The 20,805-nt window shown below is 48.5% G+C and overlaps 1 protein-coding gene and 1 pseudogene across 2 annotated transcripts; one reads left to right on the forward strand and one right to left on the reverse strand.

Moving 5' to 3' along the window:
- The first annotated feature begins 1,291 nt into the window (after positions 1 to 1,291).
- On the forward strand, positions 1,292 to 10,986 carry LOC129545768 (uncharacterized; annotated as a pseudogene). The gene is made up of 5 exons (XR_016036552.1): positions 1,292 to 1,849; positions 2,848 to 2,890; positions 6,177 to 6,303; positions 6,722 to 6,817; positions 7,943 to 10,986. The product of XR_016036552.1 is annotated as an uncharacterized LOC129545768 (transcript).
- Positions 10,987 to 14,656: 3,670 nt separating this feature from the next.
- LOC129545041 (olfactory receptor 10AC1-like) lies at positions 14,657 to 16,430 on the reverse strand. Its single transcript, XM_055408839.2, has one exon. The coding sequence runs from the start codon at positions 15,901 to 15,903 to the stop codon at positions 14,857 to 14,859; it is 1,047 nt and encodes a 348-aa protein (XP_055264814.2). The 5' UTR covers positions 15,904 to 16,430; the 3' UTR covers positions 14,657 to 14,856.
- Positions 16,431 to 20,805: the final 4,375 nt, after the last annotated feature.

Genomic DNA, 20,805 nt, shown 5'->3' on the forward strand with positions numbered 1-20,805 from the left:
TTCTAGGTTTTCTTAAGTGTCTTTGCAAAGGCTTAGAATTGGACTATAGCCAAGGCAGCTTGGTCCTGTCTGCATAGTCAAGCTTGTTTCTACCCCTAAAGAGTCTCGGAGGCCAGAGCCAAGCCTCCAGCTGCCGGTAAGTTCTCAGCAGGAGAGCAGAGCTTTAGTGCTCAGAACTGGCCCCAGTCCTCAAATGCCAGGCGTCCCAAATTAGAATAACTCTCCTAAGAAAGGTGACCCAGGGAGCAGCCTTCTCCTTGGAAAGAGGGATCCCTTTCTTATCCCACTTGGTAGCTTAGGGCTGAAGTTGGAGGCTCACCATGTGGGGCAGCCGCCGCCCCCTGAAAAGGGCCCCTAAGAGCAGCCTGGGACCCGCTTGCAGGCAGAATTGGGTGATGTCATTGCCTTAGGGCATCACCTAGTATTCGGTCTAGCGGGGAAGATTTCCAGGAGGAGAGGGGGTCTCCTGCCTTAGTGTGTGAGAAGCATGAACTTGGAGGGAAGGGCCTCCCATGGTTCTGAGAGTGTGCCCCCACCCCCAGCCACCGATTTCTCTCCATTCATCTGCATTTACTTCATTTTCTGCTCTCCACCCAGCTAGATTTCTAGCTTGTCATCTGATGTCACCTACATACCTGACTTCTCGTGACCCGTAACCTTCCCTCCTAGTTGAGTCAAGGCCCAGACGTTGCTTTCTTAAACTAAACGTATTTCGTTTTTCCTTCTCCTGTTAAAGATGAAAGAAAATGGGCATGAGAGGGGTGTTCAGAGCCACCCAGCTTACTAGAGGTCGAGCCAGCACTAGCACCCAGGGTTCCTGTCCGGAGGAGGCCTGGCGGGGCCCTCCTCGCTAAACCCTGCTGAACCCTGCCCCTCCCCACTCTCCACCCCTGCAGACCTTCTCATGGATTTCAGCTCCTCTGGGTGCAGGACTCTGATAGGAGGTCACGGAGAGAGGACCCAGTAAGATGATACATGTAAATTTTTATGAAATACGTATGTTTTAAACAATGAGCATGTTTTACTGTTGAAAAACTTAGAAAACAAATCCTATGATGCAAAGGTAACCACCGTTCACATTTTGCCTGTTTTCTACAGAAGTTTTTTCTTGATGTGTTTATGAAAACCCATTCTATGATAAAGCAGCAGGAAATGGGGTAGCAGGTCACAGGCCATAGGGCATAGAGGGGTTTTGACCCAGGCTCTTGACCCAGACTGTTCAGTCTGCCTTCCCGGGTTAGCTTCCTGGGGCTGCCATCACAAAGCACCACAAACCTAGTGGTTTACACAACAGAGACTGAATCTTGCCCAGTGCTGGAGGCCAGAGGGACCTGCCCCAGGCCTCCCTCTAAGCTCCCGGAGGCCTGCCGCCCATCCGTGGCATTCCTCGATTTCTGCTGCATCATCGGACCTCTGGCTTCCTCCTCTGTTACCCATCGCTGAATCACATGCTATGTGCCCTGCTTATCTCAAATATTTATACTATTTTATGTTGATTCATAGCTTAGCATGCTTTAATTTGTATCATAATTTATCAACCATTCTCTTATTTTTCAGCACTTCAGTAGCCTCATTTATTAAAAACAAAACAAAACCCTCAGAATTCTTTATGGAGTTTCCTGTCATTCCAGAGTTTTAGTATCTCTGCAGAATTCTTGGATCAAACTCCAGCGTGTCTCTGTCCTGAGTAGGAAAATACGTAGGACCAGGAGAGAGATAGGTGTGGGGTCCAGTTGATGCTTCCAGCCAGAGTAAATCTGCTCCTGAACCTTCGTGTTCCTGTTCCCTGGGGAATGAGGAAAGGAGGAGCAGGGCTCAGGAGAAGCCATCAGATCTTGTCCCGTATCTGGTAAGTGGCAGAGCCTGACCGGGACCATTTCCTGTGCAGGAGTCAGCACAGTTGAGCCAGGACAGGTCTCCGTAATGAGTGACTGTTGACAAACTGCAGCCATGAGAGGAGAGCTGAACAAAATGTAGCAGGATCCACAGACAGAACCAAGTACCCCAGGTTAATAGACTTCCAGTTGCTTGGCTGAGTGACACTGAATGGACCCTGCCTTCTGGTACCCATTTCCATTTTTTCCCTGTGGATTTCCTCTTTGGGTTAGAAGATTAGTAGGCTACAGATATTTTAAAATAATAATTTAAGAGACATGATATACGAATGCCTGTTTGTCATAGAAAAGCTTAGAAAATTCATCTAAGTAAAAAGAAAAAAGTGAAAATGGTTATTATCCAACTATGCAAAGCTAACTACTACTTGCATTTTGTCCTACATCATTTCAGAGATTATTCTGTGTTGGGGGGGGAGAGAGAGAGTTCATGATGCTTTCAACCACCTTTTTCAGTTGCCAGTATACTATCATAAATAGTTTTCTATGATTTTATTTTTATTAGCTACATCGTTTATTTCCCTTTGGCTGTGGTATATTGATTTAATTAGTCCTATATAGTTGGATATTTAGTTATCTCTGCTTTTTTGGAGTTTTACCAAAGTGTAATAAATATCTTGGCCGCTAAATCTTTGCCCAAACTCATGACTGTTTCTGCAGAATAAACTTCTATGAATTAAATTTCTGGGTGATGGCGGGGGAGGGTAGTAAACTGCATGGTGATGATTGAGATGCAGAGATGTATATTCTGTTAAGCAGAAAAATAATTCAAATTCAAACCTCAAGGTCAGGTCCCCATCACATTCCAGGTGAGGGCTTTGCTCTGATAGACGGGGTTCTTGGGAGGAGCCCCTGCCACCCTGAGCCTGGGGTGTTAGAGCAGTTGATTCTGAGGCTGGAGTCAAGGTCGGCCTCTCACATCCTCTCCTCCCCACCCCAATCTCTGCCTCCACAGGTGTCTGCTTTTCCCAGACCAGCAAGGAAGGATCATGTGCCAGGTGAGTGTGACACTTCTTTACACTGAGCTTTTCGTTTTACCATGGATTTCAGGATGCTTAAAAGAATTCGTCCAGTAAAACACAATGCCAACAGAAATCAGGACCAGTGAAAACAGGAAGAGAATGGAAGATCAAAGCCATGGGGAGGGCAGGGTGGGCATACTACACAGGCTGCTGGAGTTATTAGCTGCCCTCTAAACTTGCGACTCTGATGCTAGGAAAGGTTGAGGGCGGGAGGAGAAGGGGACGACAGAGAATGAGATGGCTGGATGGCATCACCGACTCTGTGGACATGAGTTTGAGTGAACTCTGGGAGTTGGTGATGGACAGGGAGGCCTGGTGTGCTGTGATTCATGGGGTCGCGGAGAGTCGGACACGACTGAGCGACTGAACTGAAACTTGCGTCTGACATGTCTGTCACTTTAAAGAGACAAATTCCATCCAATACATCACTTGTGTTGCCTGGGACAAACATATCACCCTCTTAGGGAACATAAAAGCTTTCCAGAATATTTAGACATTTAAGTGATGCGTCTTCACATGTCAGATGTCATAGGCAGGGTCCTCAATAACAACATCCAAATAAATGCGGCAGCAGATCTCCCGTGAGTTCCCCCCGCCCTCACAGTATCAAGTATGTACTATATCAATAGAGAAATTCTGTGGTTACAGTTGTTGCAGGGAGAGTCAGAATACTCAGGTCTACATCCACAGCCTTGTTAGGGTTCACACTGACCTAGATAAAACACTCCACGATCCAGATGAACGAACAGATGAGTGGTATGTTCTTGGAACTGCTGTTTGTGATGATTCTGGACACAGACAGAGCCTGAGCAGCGCCGCGCTCCCATGTTCAGCAGGGCCGGGGAGATGGCCTGAGCTGCCCTGCCTCCTCTCTCTGTGACTTTGACCTCACCCACTGCCCTTAACCCCACTTGTGTCTTTCTCAGTGGCCATCCATATCTTTATTCAGACATCACGACATCATGTATTCTATTGCCGGTCACCGTCAAATGCCTCCAGTCCGAAAGGGCCTCCCTCTTTACCCCAGGCTCCAAGGATGCATGAACTTGAAGTCCACTGGTCAGAGTTCCGGAAGTTACAAAGCCTGAGACCCAGAGCTAGTTGAGGACAAAGGCTTGAGGCAGCATCCCAAGCTGTGGGAAGAGCAGGCGTGCTACTAGGACTCAGAACGTTCCGCCCAGGGACCCAGACCTTGCCAGGGGTCTCCCTTGTTCCCGTGACTCCTTTTCTCATACCAACTTATCCACATGACCAGGAATAGGGCTCCCACAGCTCACATTTACAAATTCTGCCACACAGCGGGAATAAGTCTCCTTCCGCAGTTGGAAAGATCTTTGGGAAAGGTTGGGATCGGTTCAGCTTAGTTCAAGGGCTGAGGGGCTGAGTCTGCAAAGGGGAGCTCCCAGGAGCACCACGTGCTTGGAGTGGAGGTGGGGGCCAGGGGAGGGAGGAAGATGAGACCTGGTAGATAAACATCACAGCGGTCCACGCCAGGAAGACAAGCATTCACAGGTTTCTAGCTCAGGGCTCTCCCTGTTAGGGTTATGTGTGATAAAAACGACAATAAAGCTTGTAAATGTGTCCACTGAGCACTTACGTGCCGGTCTCTGGTTTTAGTATATTATTGCATGAATAAACCCGTGAGATGATATCATTAATCCCCTCCTCCATTCTACAGATGAACAAACTGAGGCTAGAGATATTAAAATCCATTAGGTTATGGAGTTGGGATCTGAATGCAGACAGATAGACAGACCTAGAACTGGGCCCTTAATGATTAAACTAGTTTTATCTGCCAATAGCAAATCCCCAGCAGAGGAATCCAGTAGTATTGATGCGTTCTAGACATGCATTGTCCATAATGGCTGGAGAAGGAAATGATAACCCACTCCATGATTCTTGCCCGAAAGATCCCATGGATAGGCTACAGTCCATGGGGTCCAGAGACGACTGAGTGTACTCGCACACACAGACATGCATCACAGTAGCCAGTAACCTCAGGCAGATACTGAGCATTCAAAGTGTGGTTAGTGTGACTGTGGATTTGAATTTTTACATTATATTTCAATTTAAAAACTTCAGAGTAAAATCTTTTTTCAGGAAACACAACTTTGTTTTCATAGGACTACATTTCACCAAAGTGAAATTGAAAATTATGTCTAATTGAGACGTACTTTAAGTGGAAAATACACACCAAGTTTTGACGATGTGGTATTTAAAAAGGATGACAACTCGAGCCTCCTTGGTGGTCCAGTGGTTAAGACTATGCTTCCAAAGCAGGGGGCACAGGTTCCATCCCTGGTCAGGAGCCTAAGATCCCACATACCATGCAGTGCAGTCAACACATTTTCAAAATTAAAAAAGAATGAAAACTATACCTGTATACATGGACTCCTTTATCTGCTTTCCTCTTGTTACCACCTTAACTTTGCCTGTATCTCATGTTGATGATTATAACTGTGCCTGAATTTTATTTATTCTCTCCGTGATTCCCACCTCATGATACAGCAATCATCTACATCAGATTGTCTTTTGTAGCTCCCCTTCTTAAGTACTGTGATGGAGACCCTCTTGCCTGCAGGAGAAAAATGTCATTTGTTCCATGATCTGATATCTACGCCCGCCACCCCCCTTATACACACACCTCTACACTATCATTCCCAGTTTATTCCTACTTCCTACCGAATTTCCCCATGACTTCTTGGGCCGTGCTTCTTGATAGGAATATCCTTCCAACATCAGAACATGCTTTATTTTTCATGATTCTGCTCATTTACAAACTCCAATGAAGCTTAACTTAACATCAGGATGTTGAATCTGGCTGCTGTCTTCGTGTCCTGTACTTAAACGTCCTTCCGTCATAGCCTTCAGTGTACTGTTACCACACAGCAGTCTCTTACAGTCATCTCATGGCACCAGGCAACAAGCACCCTTGAACAGGAGCACTGTGGCATTCAGCTTTCAACCCCAAGCATCACGCAGAACACCAGTAACATACCTGGTCCCCCACCAATGCTTGCTCTCTAAATGGAAGGATGGATGGATGGATGGATGAATAGAGATCCAGAAGGCAGACACTTTCTAATGATTTTTTTTTCTCTCCCATAAAATGCAGTACAAAGTTAGGGGCATACTAAGCTTCCTATGTAACTGAACATGGGGAAACCTGCCCTCCGAAGGTGGTAAGATCTGTCTCCTCTACACCTCTGCCGTAATACCCTGTGTCAAGCACTCCGGATTAATCAGGAATGTGCCGTTCCAGGGGTCCTTGTCATTCAGAGATGTGGCTGTGGGCTTCACCCGTAAGGAGTGGCAGGAGCTGGACCCTACACAGAGGACCCTGTACCGGGATGTGATGCTGGAGAACTACAGCCACCTGGTCTCCGTGGGTGAGGAAGGCTTCCAGTTCCCCCCACCCCTGCCTATGTCTGAGCGCCTTCCTTTCCAGTTACATAAGACCCCTTAAGTACTCAAAATGTTTGTCCTGGGGTTTCAGTCATCAAGTCCTGTTCTAATCTCACCTGGATTATTGGTGAATTTTCCTCCCAAGTGAAACAGCTATTCTTTGGCCAAGAGGTAAATATTCATTGAATGACCTGAGCCTTCTATTTCCTTGGCTGTCCCAGATGGCTCAGCATAAAACTCTTTTTTACAATAATCTTTTGGCCATGCCATGAAGCATGTGGGATCTTAGTTCCATAACCAGGGATCAAGCCCATCTTCCCGCATTGGCAGCATGGAGTCTTGACCACTGGACCGCTGGGGAAGTCCCTCAGGATAAACCTTGTAACTGTTTCTCGTGAACAGGGTGTCAAGTCACCAAACCAGCTGTGATCTCCAGGTTGGAGCAGGGGCAAGAGCCGTGGATGGAGGAGGAAGAGATCCTGAGATGGAGCTTTCCAGGTGAGAGAACCAGTGTGCGGGGGCAGAAGACATGGGATCCCAGAAGGTCACAAAGGAGAACCTCTGATTTTTATTTCAGGCAACTGTGTTAAAAGCCTTGAATCTTTGCAAGCAACTGTGGACAGCTGGCCGAAGACCTTGAGATGCCCAAATGAGTTCTGCTACCTGCACCCATCACGTCACTGGCCATGATGTGTGGCATGCAGGATCTTAGCCCCCAGATCAGGGATCAAACCCACGCCCCCTGCAGTGGAAGCAGAGTCTTCACCACTGGACCGTCAGAGAATTCCTGTACCACTCACTTTTATTTTAGTTTTCTAAAATAGTTTTCTCTGCTTCACTGTGAAATGCCTCAAAAAATGTATTTGCTATCTTTCACATGACTTGAAATTCATCTTTCAAGACCATGCATGTACTGATAACATCCCCATTTTGCCCGATAGGTTATAACTAAAGCTTCTCTGCCATCTCAGTGCATTCCCATGGTGAGCGGAGCCTTTGTTTTATTCACCCTTGTTTCTGCAGGATACACATAATGTGTATCAACTAACTCTTTCTCCCTTCTAGGACAAGGATCCTTTAGCAAGCATCCATTCAGGGTGGTTGTTTTTAATCAGGGGCGTGCACCAGAATCACTGGCAAAGCTTTAAAAATGCCCCTGGCTAGCCCCAACCCAGAAAACTCTGCTGGGAAAGATCAACCAAGGGAGTAGGAAGTGTGTGTAGTAGGAATAGGATTATCATAATTTAATCTGGGCACTCAGGTTTGAAACCACAGTTAATCCTCCTTCCAAACACTACTTTTTAAAAAAATTTTACTTTTTATTTTTTCCCAAACGTTTCTGAAATAGTTTAGTCCTACCGTGTGCTCCTGAAGGCTCAATCGGTAAAGAAACCGCTTGCAATGCAAGAGACCAAGGTTCGATCCCTGGGTCAGGAAGATCCCCTGGAGAAGGGAATGGCAACCCACTCCAGTATTCTTGCCTGGAGAATCCCTTGGACAGAGGAGTCAGGTAAACAACGGTAGTCCATGCGGTGGCAGAGTCGGACATGACTGGGTGACTAACACTTTCATGGTGCTCCTGGAAAGATAAACACATCTGTGACCTTATTTTTTTTTCCCTAGAAGTTTCCCAAGTTGATAGGCAACGGGAACACGGAGAGGAACCTCCGAAGCAAGGAGAACTCCCAGACAAGAAACAACTGACCCCAGAAGGGCACCACGCACCTAACACGGTTGGGAAAAACACCTCTCAGGACACAGATGTCCCTTCAGAACAACAGGCCCCTCGGTGTGAGTCGTGCGGCGCCGCCTTGCCAGGCAAGGCGGACGTCACTGTCACTCCCAGCGCGTACCTTGCCAGGAGGAGGTTCGAATACGATGCACAGGGGAACCTGTGTCTCTACTCAAAGCTGGACGCTCCCCGTGCCGGGGCGCGCCCACGCCAATGTAACCGGTGCCGAGAGGCGGTAAGCCGTGCCCAAGCCCTTAATGCCGACCAAGGAACCCACAGCAACAAGGAACCCCGCAAACGCACCGCAGGCAGGAAGGGCCGCTCCCACAAGTCAAGACTCACTACCCGTCAGAGAGTCCACAGGGAAGAGCCACCCTCAGGGCGGAACGACCAAGGGGAAGGCGGGCCGCGGCGGCAAACATCCGGGAAATCAGGCGGACCGGAAACGCCACCGAAACAGGAAATGCCGTAGAAAGCTCTTGCGGAGACGAACCTATGCATCCCCCAGGCCGTTCTGACTGGAGAGAAGCCTTACAAATGTTCTGGCTGTGAGGAGATCTTCTCCCACAAGCCGCGCCTCATCGAATACCACAGATGCCACACGGGAGAGAAGCCCTATGGTTGCCCAGAATGTGGGAAGTACTTCTCCCGGAAATCCTGCCTGATCATCAGAGGGCGCACACCGGGGAGAAGCCCTACGGGTGTGGCCTGTGCGGCAAGGCCTTCTTCCGGAAGTCGCACCTCATCCTCCACTAGAGGACGCACACGGGAGAGAAACCCTACCAGTGCGGCGAGGCCTTCTCGCAGAACTCTTGCCTCCTCATCCACGAGAGGACCCACATGGGCAGGAGGCCCTACAAGTGCTCTGCCTGCGGGAAGACCTTCGCCCAGGAGGCAAACCTCCTCCAACACCACAGGTTTCACACCGGGAAAAGCTGTACGGACAGGGTGAGACAAGGCTTTCATCACAAATTCCGGCACACTGAGAAATGAAAACCCTGTGGACTTTGTGAACGTGGAAAACCCCTTTGCTGGGAAGTCCAGGGCCAACTGTGGGCAGAGCGTCATACCAACATGAAACCCTAGCAATTTAGAGTCGGGAAAAACTTATTCTTTTTTTAAATCTTTTAATCTTTTTGCCACACCGCCATGGCATGTAGGATCTTAGTTGCATGACCAGGGATCAAACTCATGTGCCCTGCATTGGAAGTGCAGAATCTTAACCACTGGACCCACCAGGGAAGTCCCGAAAAGCTTATTCTTTTAAAACTAAGAAGGGTAATGACGCTCTAGAGGGATTTATTTTTATCAGTTCAGTTCCGTCGCTCAGTCGTGTCCGACTTTTTGTGACCCCATGAAGCACAGCATGCCAGGCCTCCCTGTCTATCACCAACTCCTGGAGTTCACTCAAACTCATGTCCATCGAGTTGGTGATGCCATCCAGCCATCTCATTCTCTGTAGTCCCCGTCTCCTCCTGCCCTCAATCCCTCCCAGCATCAGAGTCTTTTCCAGTTAGTCAACTTGTCGCATGAGGTGGCCAAAGTATTGGAGTTTCAACTTTAGCCTCTGGCCTTCCAATGAACATCCAGGATTGATCTCCTTTAGAATGGACTGATTGTATCTCCTTGCAGTCCAAGGGACCCCATAGGATAAACTTAATTATGAAGTGTATCTGTGTCTCATAGTAACTGTAGCTGTTGAGCTCTGAAGTCAGTGAATAATTTAAACCGTTAAGACAGCATGTTGAATAAGACTGAATAAGGCACAGAACAATCCCAGGGGTATACACGGGCTATGTTCCTGGAGATGCTCCATAAAAATAATTTTATTTTACTTATTTTTGAATTGCATTTATATTTGAACACAATTGTGAACTTGTAGATGTAGGTACCATAATATGGAGGATGACATCTATCAAGAGTTTCCACACTCATTACACCCTTTTGTCTTTAATATATGTTATAACTGGAACGTTCCAAATTTACTACTCAATCAGAAGTCCATACACAGTACCACATACCGTTTGGTTTTTTGTTTGCTGGCAGATATTACAGAGCACCCCTTGGATCAGGAAGCCAGCAACTTCATGAGGTACCCTCATCTCTGTCATCTAGTTCATAAGTCATGTTAAGTGTGCAAGGTTGGGGCTCCCTTTCCCGGTAGTATAGTGGACCATCTAAAGTGAAAAATGTTCCACTAAAAGAAAAGTGAGACTTCAAAGATGTATTGGCTCAGATTTAACAAAAGACATGCATTAGCATGCATGTATGTGTGCAGTATATATGTGTAAATATGCATATGTATATACATGCAATATATGCCTAGCTGAGTAATTAGAAATATTCACATCTAGATGTACTCGATGTATATCTGTCGAGAGTTTAGCTACATTGCTCTCTGGTATTGCTGCCTCGTCATCCATCATATTTGGTCAAGAGGCTGCAGAGACCTTAAGCTGATAATAATAGCCCCTCAAACAAGGACATGCCTGATGACAGCAATCAGCCACAAGCAGATATAAGTCCCAGATGTGACTTGCTCCCAGCCCTTATGATCAGCAGCCTGCCTCCCAGTGTCTGTGTGCCTTACACCCCTTAGCTGGGACCCTGTGAGCTGATCAGAACCCTGCTCTGTGGGTTTGAATTGGCTGATCTGGTCCTAACCCAGCAACCCCAGAGCATGCCTCCTGTGGACCCTAATAAAGGCATGTGTGCCAAGTTCAGCCTGTTTGCACTCTGTCTTGACCTCCCCTCCAGGCATGCTGTGGACTCAGTCCAGGCCCTGTGAGTGTTAAACAAGTCTATTTCAATTTCTCTGTGGTCTGTTGTTCGACCCACTCATCGTCCTGCACCCTGTGCTCCACTTAGTGAAGTCTCTTAGTCACGTTTGACTCTTTGTGACCCCGTGGACTGTAACCTATCAAGCTACTCTGACCACGGGATTTTCCAGACAAGAATGCTGGATGGGGTAGCCATTTCCTTCTCCAGGGGATCTTCCTGACCCAGGGAACGAGCCCGGGTCTCCTGCATTGCAGTCAGATGCTTTACCATCTGAGCCACCAGGGAAGCCCCTTAACAAGTGTTAATTTAACAGAATCTTGACACCTGGGAACAGGATGGTGACAATTGACAATGGGAACAGTCTTGCAGTTGGGTGCTGGAAAAATACCTTTCAGTTGTGAGAGCTCCAGGGTTCTTTCAGCTGGGATGTTCCATCTGGGGGGCCCCCTGTGCTGCCCCCCGGACCCCCAAGTGCAGATGCTCCAGAATCCCCCTGGAACACTGCTCTTGGGGGCTGGTTTGAGGGGCTGTGGGTGTGTCTCCTGCCTGTTACCGCCCCACAGAGGGTGAACTCCCCCAGCGAATGTTAGACTTGGAGTGTGTTTCCCCACTTTAGGCACAGACCCAGCTGTCGACTAATAGCAGAGCTGGCCTTGGTTTTCCGAGAGGTCTTGTTGGGGCAGGTGAGGGCTGGAGTGCTCAGTGCCTAGAACCACCAACTCACCAAAGCATGGGTTCCAGGCTCCGAGGTCCCAACTCTGGGGACCCTGCCACCTCTGCCCTGGTGGGGGTGACCCTAATCCTGCTGAGGCTGATGGGACCACCCTGAGGGGAAGCGCCCACCTAGGAGTCCGGTTGCCAGGGAGACCACTGCAGACCTTTGTGGCAATGTGTGTTACTCAGTTGCTCAGTTGTGACTCTTTGGGACTGTAGCCCGCCAGGCTCCTCTGTCCATGCGATTCTCCAGGCAAGAATACTGGAGTGGGTTGCCATGCCCTCCTCCAGGGGATCTTCCCAGGGATTGAACCCGAGTCTCTTGTGTCTCCTGCTTTGGCAGGTGGGTTCTTTACCACTAGTGCCACCTGGGAAGCCCTTTGGTAACACCTCTAAGGCCAAATCGTGGGTGGGGAGTGGGGGTGGCAGGTAATAGAGAATTAGAAGCCAAAATCTGAAACTGGATTGCATCTTTGAAAGCTGCTAAGAGAGTAAATCTTGAACATTCTCATTACTAGAAAATAAAATTTGGCAGCTACATGAAGTGATGTTAACTAGAGCTATCGTGGTGATACTTTCTCAATGTATACAAATCTCAAATCGTATGCTTGAAACCAGTGTGACGTTATGGTTCAGTTATCTCTCAATAAATAAGTAAACTGAAAATTGAAACCTGATGTGTCTCAAGATTCAAAATATTCTGAAAGACTTTGTACAGCAGGAGGGAGAGAAGAGGTGCTGCTACTCCGCACCATGGAATTCAGCCAAAGACCCACGGTGCATAACCTTAAAGAAATCAGGGGACCTCCTGGTGGTCCAGTGGCTAAGACGCCGACCTCCCAATGCAGGGGGCCTGGGTTCAATCCCTGGTCAGGGAACTAAATCCCATATGCTTCAACTAAGACCTGGTGAAGTCAAAGAAATAGGTATTTAAAAAAAAAGAACCCAGGGATGGAGGACCACCATTAGTAAACGCAGGCTGGGTCCCCACACAGACTCATCTTGGCTCTAAGGCAGCTGCAGCCACCCATGCTCGGCATCTAGACAGTTCCAAGGCCCTTGCCGCCCAGTCAAGGACCAAGGCTTCCTCGGCAGTGGCCAACACTCTCACCTCATGCAGCCTGGATAACAGGGCCACTGGTGGCCCTTGGGACTAACTCGGTCCCAGGAGATGCACTGAAACAAATCAGCTGCAGACACCGGGCTGTTAGAACGGCCGTCCCTCAGCATCTCTGGAGTGAGGACTTCCTCACAGCTGTAGGATTTGGGGAAGAATTGTGGGAAGGGGCTTCCTGTGTGCTTCGGGTTCCTGAGCACCGGCCTCAGAGAAGCAGAAGGTAAGAATGGAGCTGGCACAGACAGATGGCCAGAGACCCCTTCCATAAGAACGTTTTTTTCTTTCTTTCTTTTTTAGTCTCTTCCTCCTGTCCTCCTTTCTTTTATAAACCGAAGTAAAATTGGTTTACGATGTTGTGTTTCAGGTGTATAACAATGTGGTTCAGTTATAGGTTTATTTTTCAGATTCTCTTCCCTTATAGGTCATTATAGAATATTGCGTTGAGTTCCCCTGCTATACGGTAGGTCCTTGTTGGTTATCTATCTTATGTATAGTAGGTGTGTATCTGTTAATCCCAAACTCCTAATTTATGCCCCCCGCCCTCCGCTTTTCCCTTTGGTAACATTGTGTGTTTTCTGTAATCTAGAGATGATCATACTAAGTGAAGTGAGCCAGACAGACGAAGACAAATACGGAGCTCTTCGGGGTCTCTCTCCTTTTTTTTAAAACATGGTTTTATTTTAAAATTATTTTTATTTATTTACTTATTTGACTGCATTGGGTCTTCATTGCAGCATGTGGGATCTTTAGTTGCAGCATGTGGAATCTAGTTCCCTGACCAGGGATCGAACCTGGGCTCTCTGTATGGGACGTGTGGATCCTTAGCCACTGGACCACCAGGGAAGTCCCTGCGTCTCTTTCATAAGGGCACTAATCTGATTCATGACGTCTCTGCCCTCACGACCTCATCAACGCTAGAGACCCTCCGACCTCCTATTAACAGACTAATAATTTGGGAGCAGTTTTCAACATGTGAATTGCGGGGTAGGGGGGATACATTCAGTCTGCAGCAGGTATGGTGATGGGGCTTACTGCTGAATTATACAAGGGATTTTCATAGATGGAAAAAAGCAGCACAAAGCAGTATGAGTACAAGTGTGATCATTTGAAGCTTATCTTGGTGAATGGCTTGAACCAGTCGCAGTTCATCTCACATAAAACAAACTCCACAGATCTTAAGGATGCATCTTGATGAAGTTTTGCACATACATAAACCCATGGAATCACCACCCAAGTCGACATATAGAATGTTGCCAGCATCCAGGCAATCTCCCTGTGCCGTCTGCCAACCCAAACCCTTCCCCCAGTTAACCACGACGACAACATCAAAAGCCACACATGAGTTTGTCATTGGCCTTTGCTTAAATGGGAGCCCCCAGGATTCTGTGCATCTTGCTCCTTACACTATTACATCTGTGTTGCTCCCAGGTTTGCCAAAGCAGTACTTCGTTCTTTTTTGCTGTTCGCAGTATTCCACTGCATGAACATGCCACAAGCTAGGGTTTTTTAAACATTGTTTTGATGTAGATCATTGTTTAAATTCTTTATTAAGTTTTTTTTAATAATATTGCTTCTGATTAATGTTTTGGTTTTTTGGCCGCGAGTCACGTGGGATCTCAGCTCCCCAACCAGGGATTGAACCTGCACCCCCTGCATTGGAAGGCAAAGTCTTAACCACTGAACCGCCAGGGGAGTCCTGCCACAAGCTGCTTGTGTCTACTCTGTGTTCATGAACATCTGGATCATTTCCAGTTTTTGTTTATTATAAGCAGTGCTGCCATAGACTTCTCCTACATGAGTACTCACTCCTTTTCAAAAGATACTGTGTGGCTACGACTCAGAGCAGTAGTTCTCAACCAGGCGTGACTTTGTCCCCAAGGCATGTTTGCCAATGTGTGACGACATTTTGGATCATCACAACTTGGGTGGCGGGCTGCTGTGTGCCATGTGGGTAGAGACAAAGGATGCCGTTGAGGGCCCTACAATGCACAGGTCGGTACCCCACTCAGAGAGATCTGTCCACTCCAAATGTCCATAGAAGCAGAAGAACTAGGCTGGAGCCTGAGTTTGGCGACCTTGTCTGCTCCCTCCAGGTTGTGTCTAGTAGGCCTTGGGGAATCATAGATGGTTCTGGAATGTGAGGTTTCCATCCAGGAGAGGGGATTTCAGAATAGGCCCCACCTGGCATCAGTGTTAGGTGACATCAGCCTGACGGGCAGCGCCTGGCGTCCTGGGGCCCACGGCCCGCCACAGCGCACCCTGCACGTCGCGGTTCCTCAGTGTGTAGATGGCCGGGTAGAGCAGGGGGGTGAGGTTGATGTAGACGAGCGAGACTAGCCTGTCCTCCTCCAGGGAGCGGCTGCGCAGGGGCCGGGCGTACATGGCCGTGGCACAGCCGTAGTGCAGCACGGCCACCGTCAGGTGGGATGCCACGGTGCTGAAGGCCTTGCGGCGGCCCGCAGCCCCACCGACCCCGAGGATGACTGCCAGCACCCGGGTGTAGGAGAGCAGGATGAGGGCCAGCGGCAGCACCAGCAGCAGCAGGCAGGCTGCCAGCAGGACGCGCTCCTGCAGGTCCCGGTCGCCGCAGGCCAGCACCAAGACCACCGGGAGGTCACAGAAGACGTGGTTGACCAGGCCCCCGTGGCAGAAGGGCAGCTGGAATATGGCTGTGGTGAGGCCCAAGGCCAGGAGAGAGGCCCCCAGGCCGCAGCAGGCCAGGAGGCACCAGCAGAGCCCCGCAGTCATGATCTGGGGGTAGTAGAGGGGGTGGCAGATGGCCAGGTAGCGGTCCAGGGCCATGGCCACCAGCAACAGGCACTCGGAGCCCCCCAGCGCCACAAAGAGGCCCATCTGGGTGGCGCAGGTGGAGGGGCTCACCGCCTGGCCCCCGGGCGGCAGGAAGAAGCCAGCCAGCATGGGCGGGGTCAGCACCAGTGTATAGGCCACCTCCACAGCAGACAGGGCCCCCAAGAAGAAGTACATGGGGGTGTGCAGGGCGGCGTCCACCACAGCCAGGCCCACGATCAGTAGGTTCCCTGTCAGCGTGGCCAGATAGAGCGGCAGGAGGAGGGCAAAGAGCAGCGCCCTGAGCTCTGGGGGCCACTCCGAGAAACCCAGGATCACGAACTCCCATGGGGCGCTCCAGTTGGACGCGGGCCAGTGGCTCATCGTCAGGACCTGGGCAAGGAGCAGTGGGGCCTTCTCTTCTCCTTGGTTTGTCTGCCTTCCCTGGCCCATCCATTGCTTCCCCTTCCTGCACCCACCCTAGGGATGCAGCGCTTTCTCCCCAGCCTAGTGTTTTCCACCTCATTTCCTGCAGCCCAACGTCCTCCAGGAAGTCAAGACATTCGGAGCCACGGTCCACCCTCCCTTCTGGCCTCCTGTGCCCCATTGTATTTCCAGGCACCCAGGGGTCTCCTTCTCACCTGCCCACTGCCCTCTGGTTCTATCCAGCCTTCTAAACCCCACACCACCTGTACCCCGGGGCCATCCTCCTGGGTTCCAGCCTATGATGACAACCCATATGGTGGGGCTGAACCCCGGACTGGAAGACTGAAGGGGCCCCCGTTTCCACCAGCTGACCCTGAGCAGCATTAACGTCTTCGGCTCTCAGAGGCCCCACCTTCCTCCCTTACCCGAGGTCGCAGCTCCTAGATCACTGCTGATAAGACGCGTGTCCTCCTTTCTGACCTGCCGCAGCCTCTGTGTTCTGTGTCTTTATTTGCCATTCCTTTCTCTTGGCAGGATTTGGGACAAACCCCTGGTAGTCCTGGGCCTGTTGTTTCCCTCTGATGCAGTTACAGGGAAAAAAACAGGCAGGGAAGATGGCCCATCCCCTCTGTGCTGTGATGAGCCTTCCTGGGCAACAGCATCCTGTTCTCTGACTTAAGTGAGTCCCTGAGCTCTCTCATGACCCACTCCCTTCTCTTAGCAGAAGGCCCTAGTCATTCCACCAGCACTTCCAACCCAACAAGTCCTGAACTCACTGCATTACTTCAGACCCAAACTCCCCCTCCTTCTGTGGACGGAGCTAGCCCAGCACTGAAACTGGAAACCAGGAAGGCATGGCCGGTGAATTCCCTCTCCTGCTCCTTCAAGTCCAAGAGGGTATTGTGCCCCGCTGGGCACTACTGACAGCCTCCAGAATCTTTTCTCCCCAGACTCCTGTTTTCTCTTCCCTGAATGATCCCAACGGATACTGCCTGGCCCTCCTACTCCTGGCTGCGTCTTTCTAACCACTTTTTTGTACCACCAATTGGAATGACCCTTCAAAAGGATGGATACCAACTCTCCCTTCTTACCTTCAGGTTTAAGTTCACAAAGTCCTCAGCACAGTGTGCCATCCAGCTTCATGTCTGGCTCATCCAGGATGCCTTGGAGTCCCGGTATCATCTTCCTAAAAAAGATGGGAGGTTCCATTCTTCCTTCAAGGAGGAACTCACAAGTCACGTCCCACGTGGGTGAAGACTCCTGGCCCCCAGGCAGGCTTGGTGCCATCCTCTCATTCCATGGTTGCTATGGCAACACCACTCAATTCAGCCTCCTGGAACCAAAGATTCGAGTTGTCCTTGTTGCTGGGCCGAACGATTATAAGTGAAGGAGTTAGTTACTCAAGCCTCATTTCTCCCACAGATATGCCTCCATGTCCCAATCACATCCCTAACCTGGGTTTCTGGCTCTGGAACCACAGAGAGAGTCAGAGGCTCCCCCTGTTTTCACAACAGCCACTTGCCCCAACTTCTGTGGGCTCCTCTCCCCAAAAGCTCCTGGCCATTTGAAATCCACGTTGCGGTTAATCTCAGGTGGGGTCCATGCAGTCAATCATCTTCAATGTCAATGTTGTTATTGTTGTTCAGTTGCTAAGTCGTGTCCAACTCTTTGTGACCCTGTGGACTGAAGCACGCCAGGATTCCCTCTCCTACACTGTCTCCTGGAGTTTGTTCAGTTACACGTCCATTGATGAATTTAGTCCACTGATGAGTTGGTGATGCTATCTGACCATCTCATCCTCTGCCACCCTCTTCTCCTTTTGCCTTCAGTCTTTCCCATCATCGGGTCTTTCCCAATGAGTCGTCTCTTCATCAGGGCAATGCCCCCCACCCCCAGAAAAACCCTACTAGAATCATTGTTCATCTCCCCACCCCGGTACCAAAGCTCAAGTCAGAAAAACAAACATTAATGCATAAAACAAACAAAAGTGCATATATGTGGGATCTAGAAAAATGGTACAGATTAACCTGTTTGCAAGAAATAGAGACACAGATGTAGAGAACAAATGTGTGGCTGCTAAGAGGGTAAGGGAGGTAGGATGACTCGAGAGATTGGGATCGACATATATACACTAATATGTATAAAACAAAAACCTAATGAGAACCTACTGTATAGCACAGGGAGTTCTACTCAGTGCTCTCTGGTGATCTAGATGAGAAGGAAATCCAAAGAAGTATGGATATATGTATATGTATAACTGGGTCATTTCGCTGTACAGCAGAAGCTAACACAACATGTTAAAGCAACTATAACCCAATTTTTTTAAAAAAAGGGTCAGTGGTTCTGCCATCTGAAATAGCTCATCTGGAATTCCATCACCTCCACTAGCTTTGTTCGTAGTGATGCTTCCTAAGGCCCACTTGACTTCTCATTCCAGGATGTCTAGCTCTAGGTGAGTGATCACACCATTGTGGTTATCTGGGTAATGAAGATTTTTTTTTTTTTTTGTACAGTTCTTCTGTGTATTCTTTCCACCTCTTCTTATATCTTCTGCTTCTGTTAGGTCCATACCATTTCTGTCCTTTATGGTGCCCATCTTTGCATGAAATGTTCCCTTGGTATCTCTAATTTTCTTGAAGAGATCTCTAGTCTTCCCACTCTTGTTTTCCTCTATTTCTTTGCATTGATCACTGAGAAAGGCTTTCTTATCTCTCCTTGCTATTCTTTGGAACTCTGCATTTAAATGGGTATATCTTTCCTTTTCTCCTTTGCCTTTCACTATTTGTAAAGTCTCCTCATTTTGCCTTTTTTGCATTTCTTTTTCTAGGGGGGATGCTCTTGATCCCTGCCTCCTGTACAATGTCACGAATCTCCGTCCATAGTTCTTCAGGCACTCTATCAGATCTAATCCCTTGAATCTATTTATCACTTTCACTGTATAATTGTAAGGGATTTGATTTAGGTCCTACCTGAATGGTCTAATGGTTTTCCCTACTTTCTTCAATTTAAGTCTGAATTTGTCAAGAAGGAGTTCATGATCTGAGCCACAGTCAGCTCCTGGTCTTGTTTTTGCTGACTTTATAGAGTCTCTCCATCTTCGGCTGTGAAGAATATAATAAATTTGATTTAGGTATTGACCATCTGGTGATGTCCATGTGTAGAGTCTTCTCTTGTGTTGTTGAAAGAGGGTGTTTGCTATGACCAGTGCGTCCTCTTGGCAAAACTCTCAGGGAAACAATGGAAAATGGTGAGACACTTTATTTTGGGGGCTCCAAAATCACTGCAGATGGTGACTGCAGCCATGAAATTAAAAGATGTTTGCTCCTTGGAAGAAAAGCTATGACCAACCTAGACAGCATATTAAAAAGCAAAGGTCCATCTAGTTAAAGCTATGGTTTTTCCAATAGTCACATATGGATGTGAGAGTTGGACTATAAAGAAACCTGAGCACCGAAGAATTGATGCTTTTGAATTGTGGTGTTGGAGAAGACCCTTGAGAGTCCCTTGGACTGCAAGGAGAGCCAACCAGTCCATCCTAAAGGAAATCAGTCCTGAATTTTCATTGGAAGGACTGATGCTGAAGCTGAAATCCAGTACTTTGGCCACCTGGTGTGAAGAGTCAACTCATTGGAAAAGACCCTGATGCTGGGAAAGATTGAAAGCAGGAGGAAAAGGGGATGACAGAGGATGAGATGGTTGGATGGCATCACCAACTCGATGGAGGTGGGTTTGAGTAAGCTCTGGGAGTTGGTTATGGACAGGGAAGCTTGGCGTGCTGTAGTCCATGGGGTTGCAAAGAGTCAGACATGACTGAACGACTGAACTGAGCTCAACTGTCCTGCCATCTCAACAAGAGACACATTCTTCCTCCTTTCTTCTCTTTCCATACACTCCCCATTCCTAAAATGTCACCCCTGTGAGAGCTAATTCAAGCTCACCTTTCCCAAGGAGCCCTACCTGGCTGGATCCAATCACTGCTTCAAGGCAATTACATACATTAACAGCACAGCAGACATCCATTGACACATATCAAACCACCCGGTCAGGACACTCCAGCATCCCTGAGCTGTCTCTTCATATCTAACCAGTGTTTCCTCTCCTCCTGCCTGAGGTCACATGATAGAATCCAGACCAACAGCCAGCATGTTGTGAACCATGAAATACGTGACCATCCACTAAGCTGGTCACGTGTCCCTGTCTGCTTCCTCACCCCTAACATAACAGAGTTGGACCAGATGGTCTTGAAAGTTCCTTCCTGTTCTGATACTATATGGTTCTATCAAAAGATGAGTTTGTGCTTATGCTTTTACTCCCAAGCAGAGCCATTTTTTGAAAGATATTTTGATGTTTTAGGAATCCATAAAGAAGTTGTAAGAGGTCAGTCTAATTTAGAATCACTAAAGGAAACAATTTATGGATCTTAGAGGGGCCTTAGGCCAGTGTACTTATCCATATAGCTTTACTTAGCTACACCTGTGTGTTTGTGTGTCTATTTGCACACTTGTGTGCCATGCCTTTTTGGATGTGTTCTGCCTCATCATTCAATTTTGAGGGGGCGGTGCTCAGATAACAGGGATGTGGGAGGCTGAGGAAGGAGGTCTGCTTTCTAGTCCTTTCTGTGATGCTGCCCAGGTCACGTCTTTTCTCTGTAGCCCGAGAGTACCCCCAGGTATCAGGGTCTAGTTACTTTGTCCTCTTGAAGCCAGGATGGTGTGAGGACACGCCAGGCGTCTCGTCTCGCTGGTGGAGAGAGCCCGGAGAGAGTTTTGAACCTTTGGAAGCACCAGCGGCCTTCCCCAACCCTAGAGAACGGTTTTCATGATGGATCGCAAGTGTCTGGCACAGCAGTCCCTGCTATAGCAGGTGGCTTTGGAAAAAATACCAGAACATCAAGACAAGCTTCGTCCAGTCATTTGCTTCCTGCTGCCT

Source organism: Moschus berezovskii, chromosome 27, assembly GCF_049115385.1.
Source record: "Moschus berezovskii isolate FMDL1 chromosome 27, NW_MosBer_1.0, whole genome shotgun sequence".
Classification (NCBI taxonomy): Eukaryota; Metazoa; Chordata; class Mammalia; order Artiodactyla; family Moschidae; genus Moschus; species Moschus berezovskii.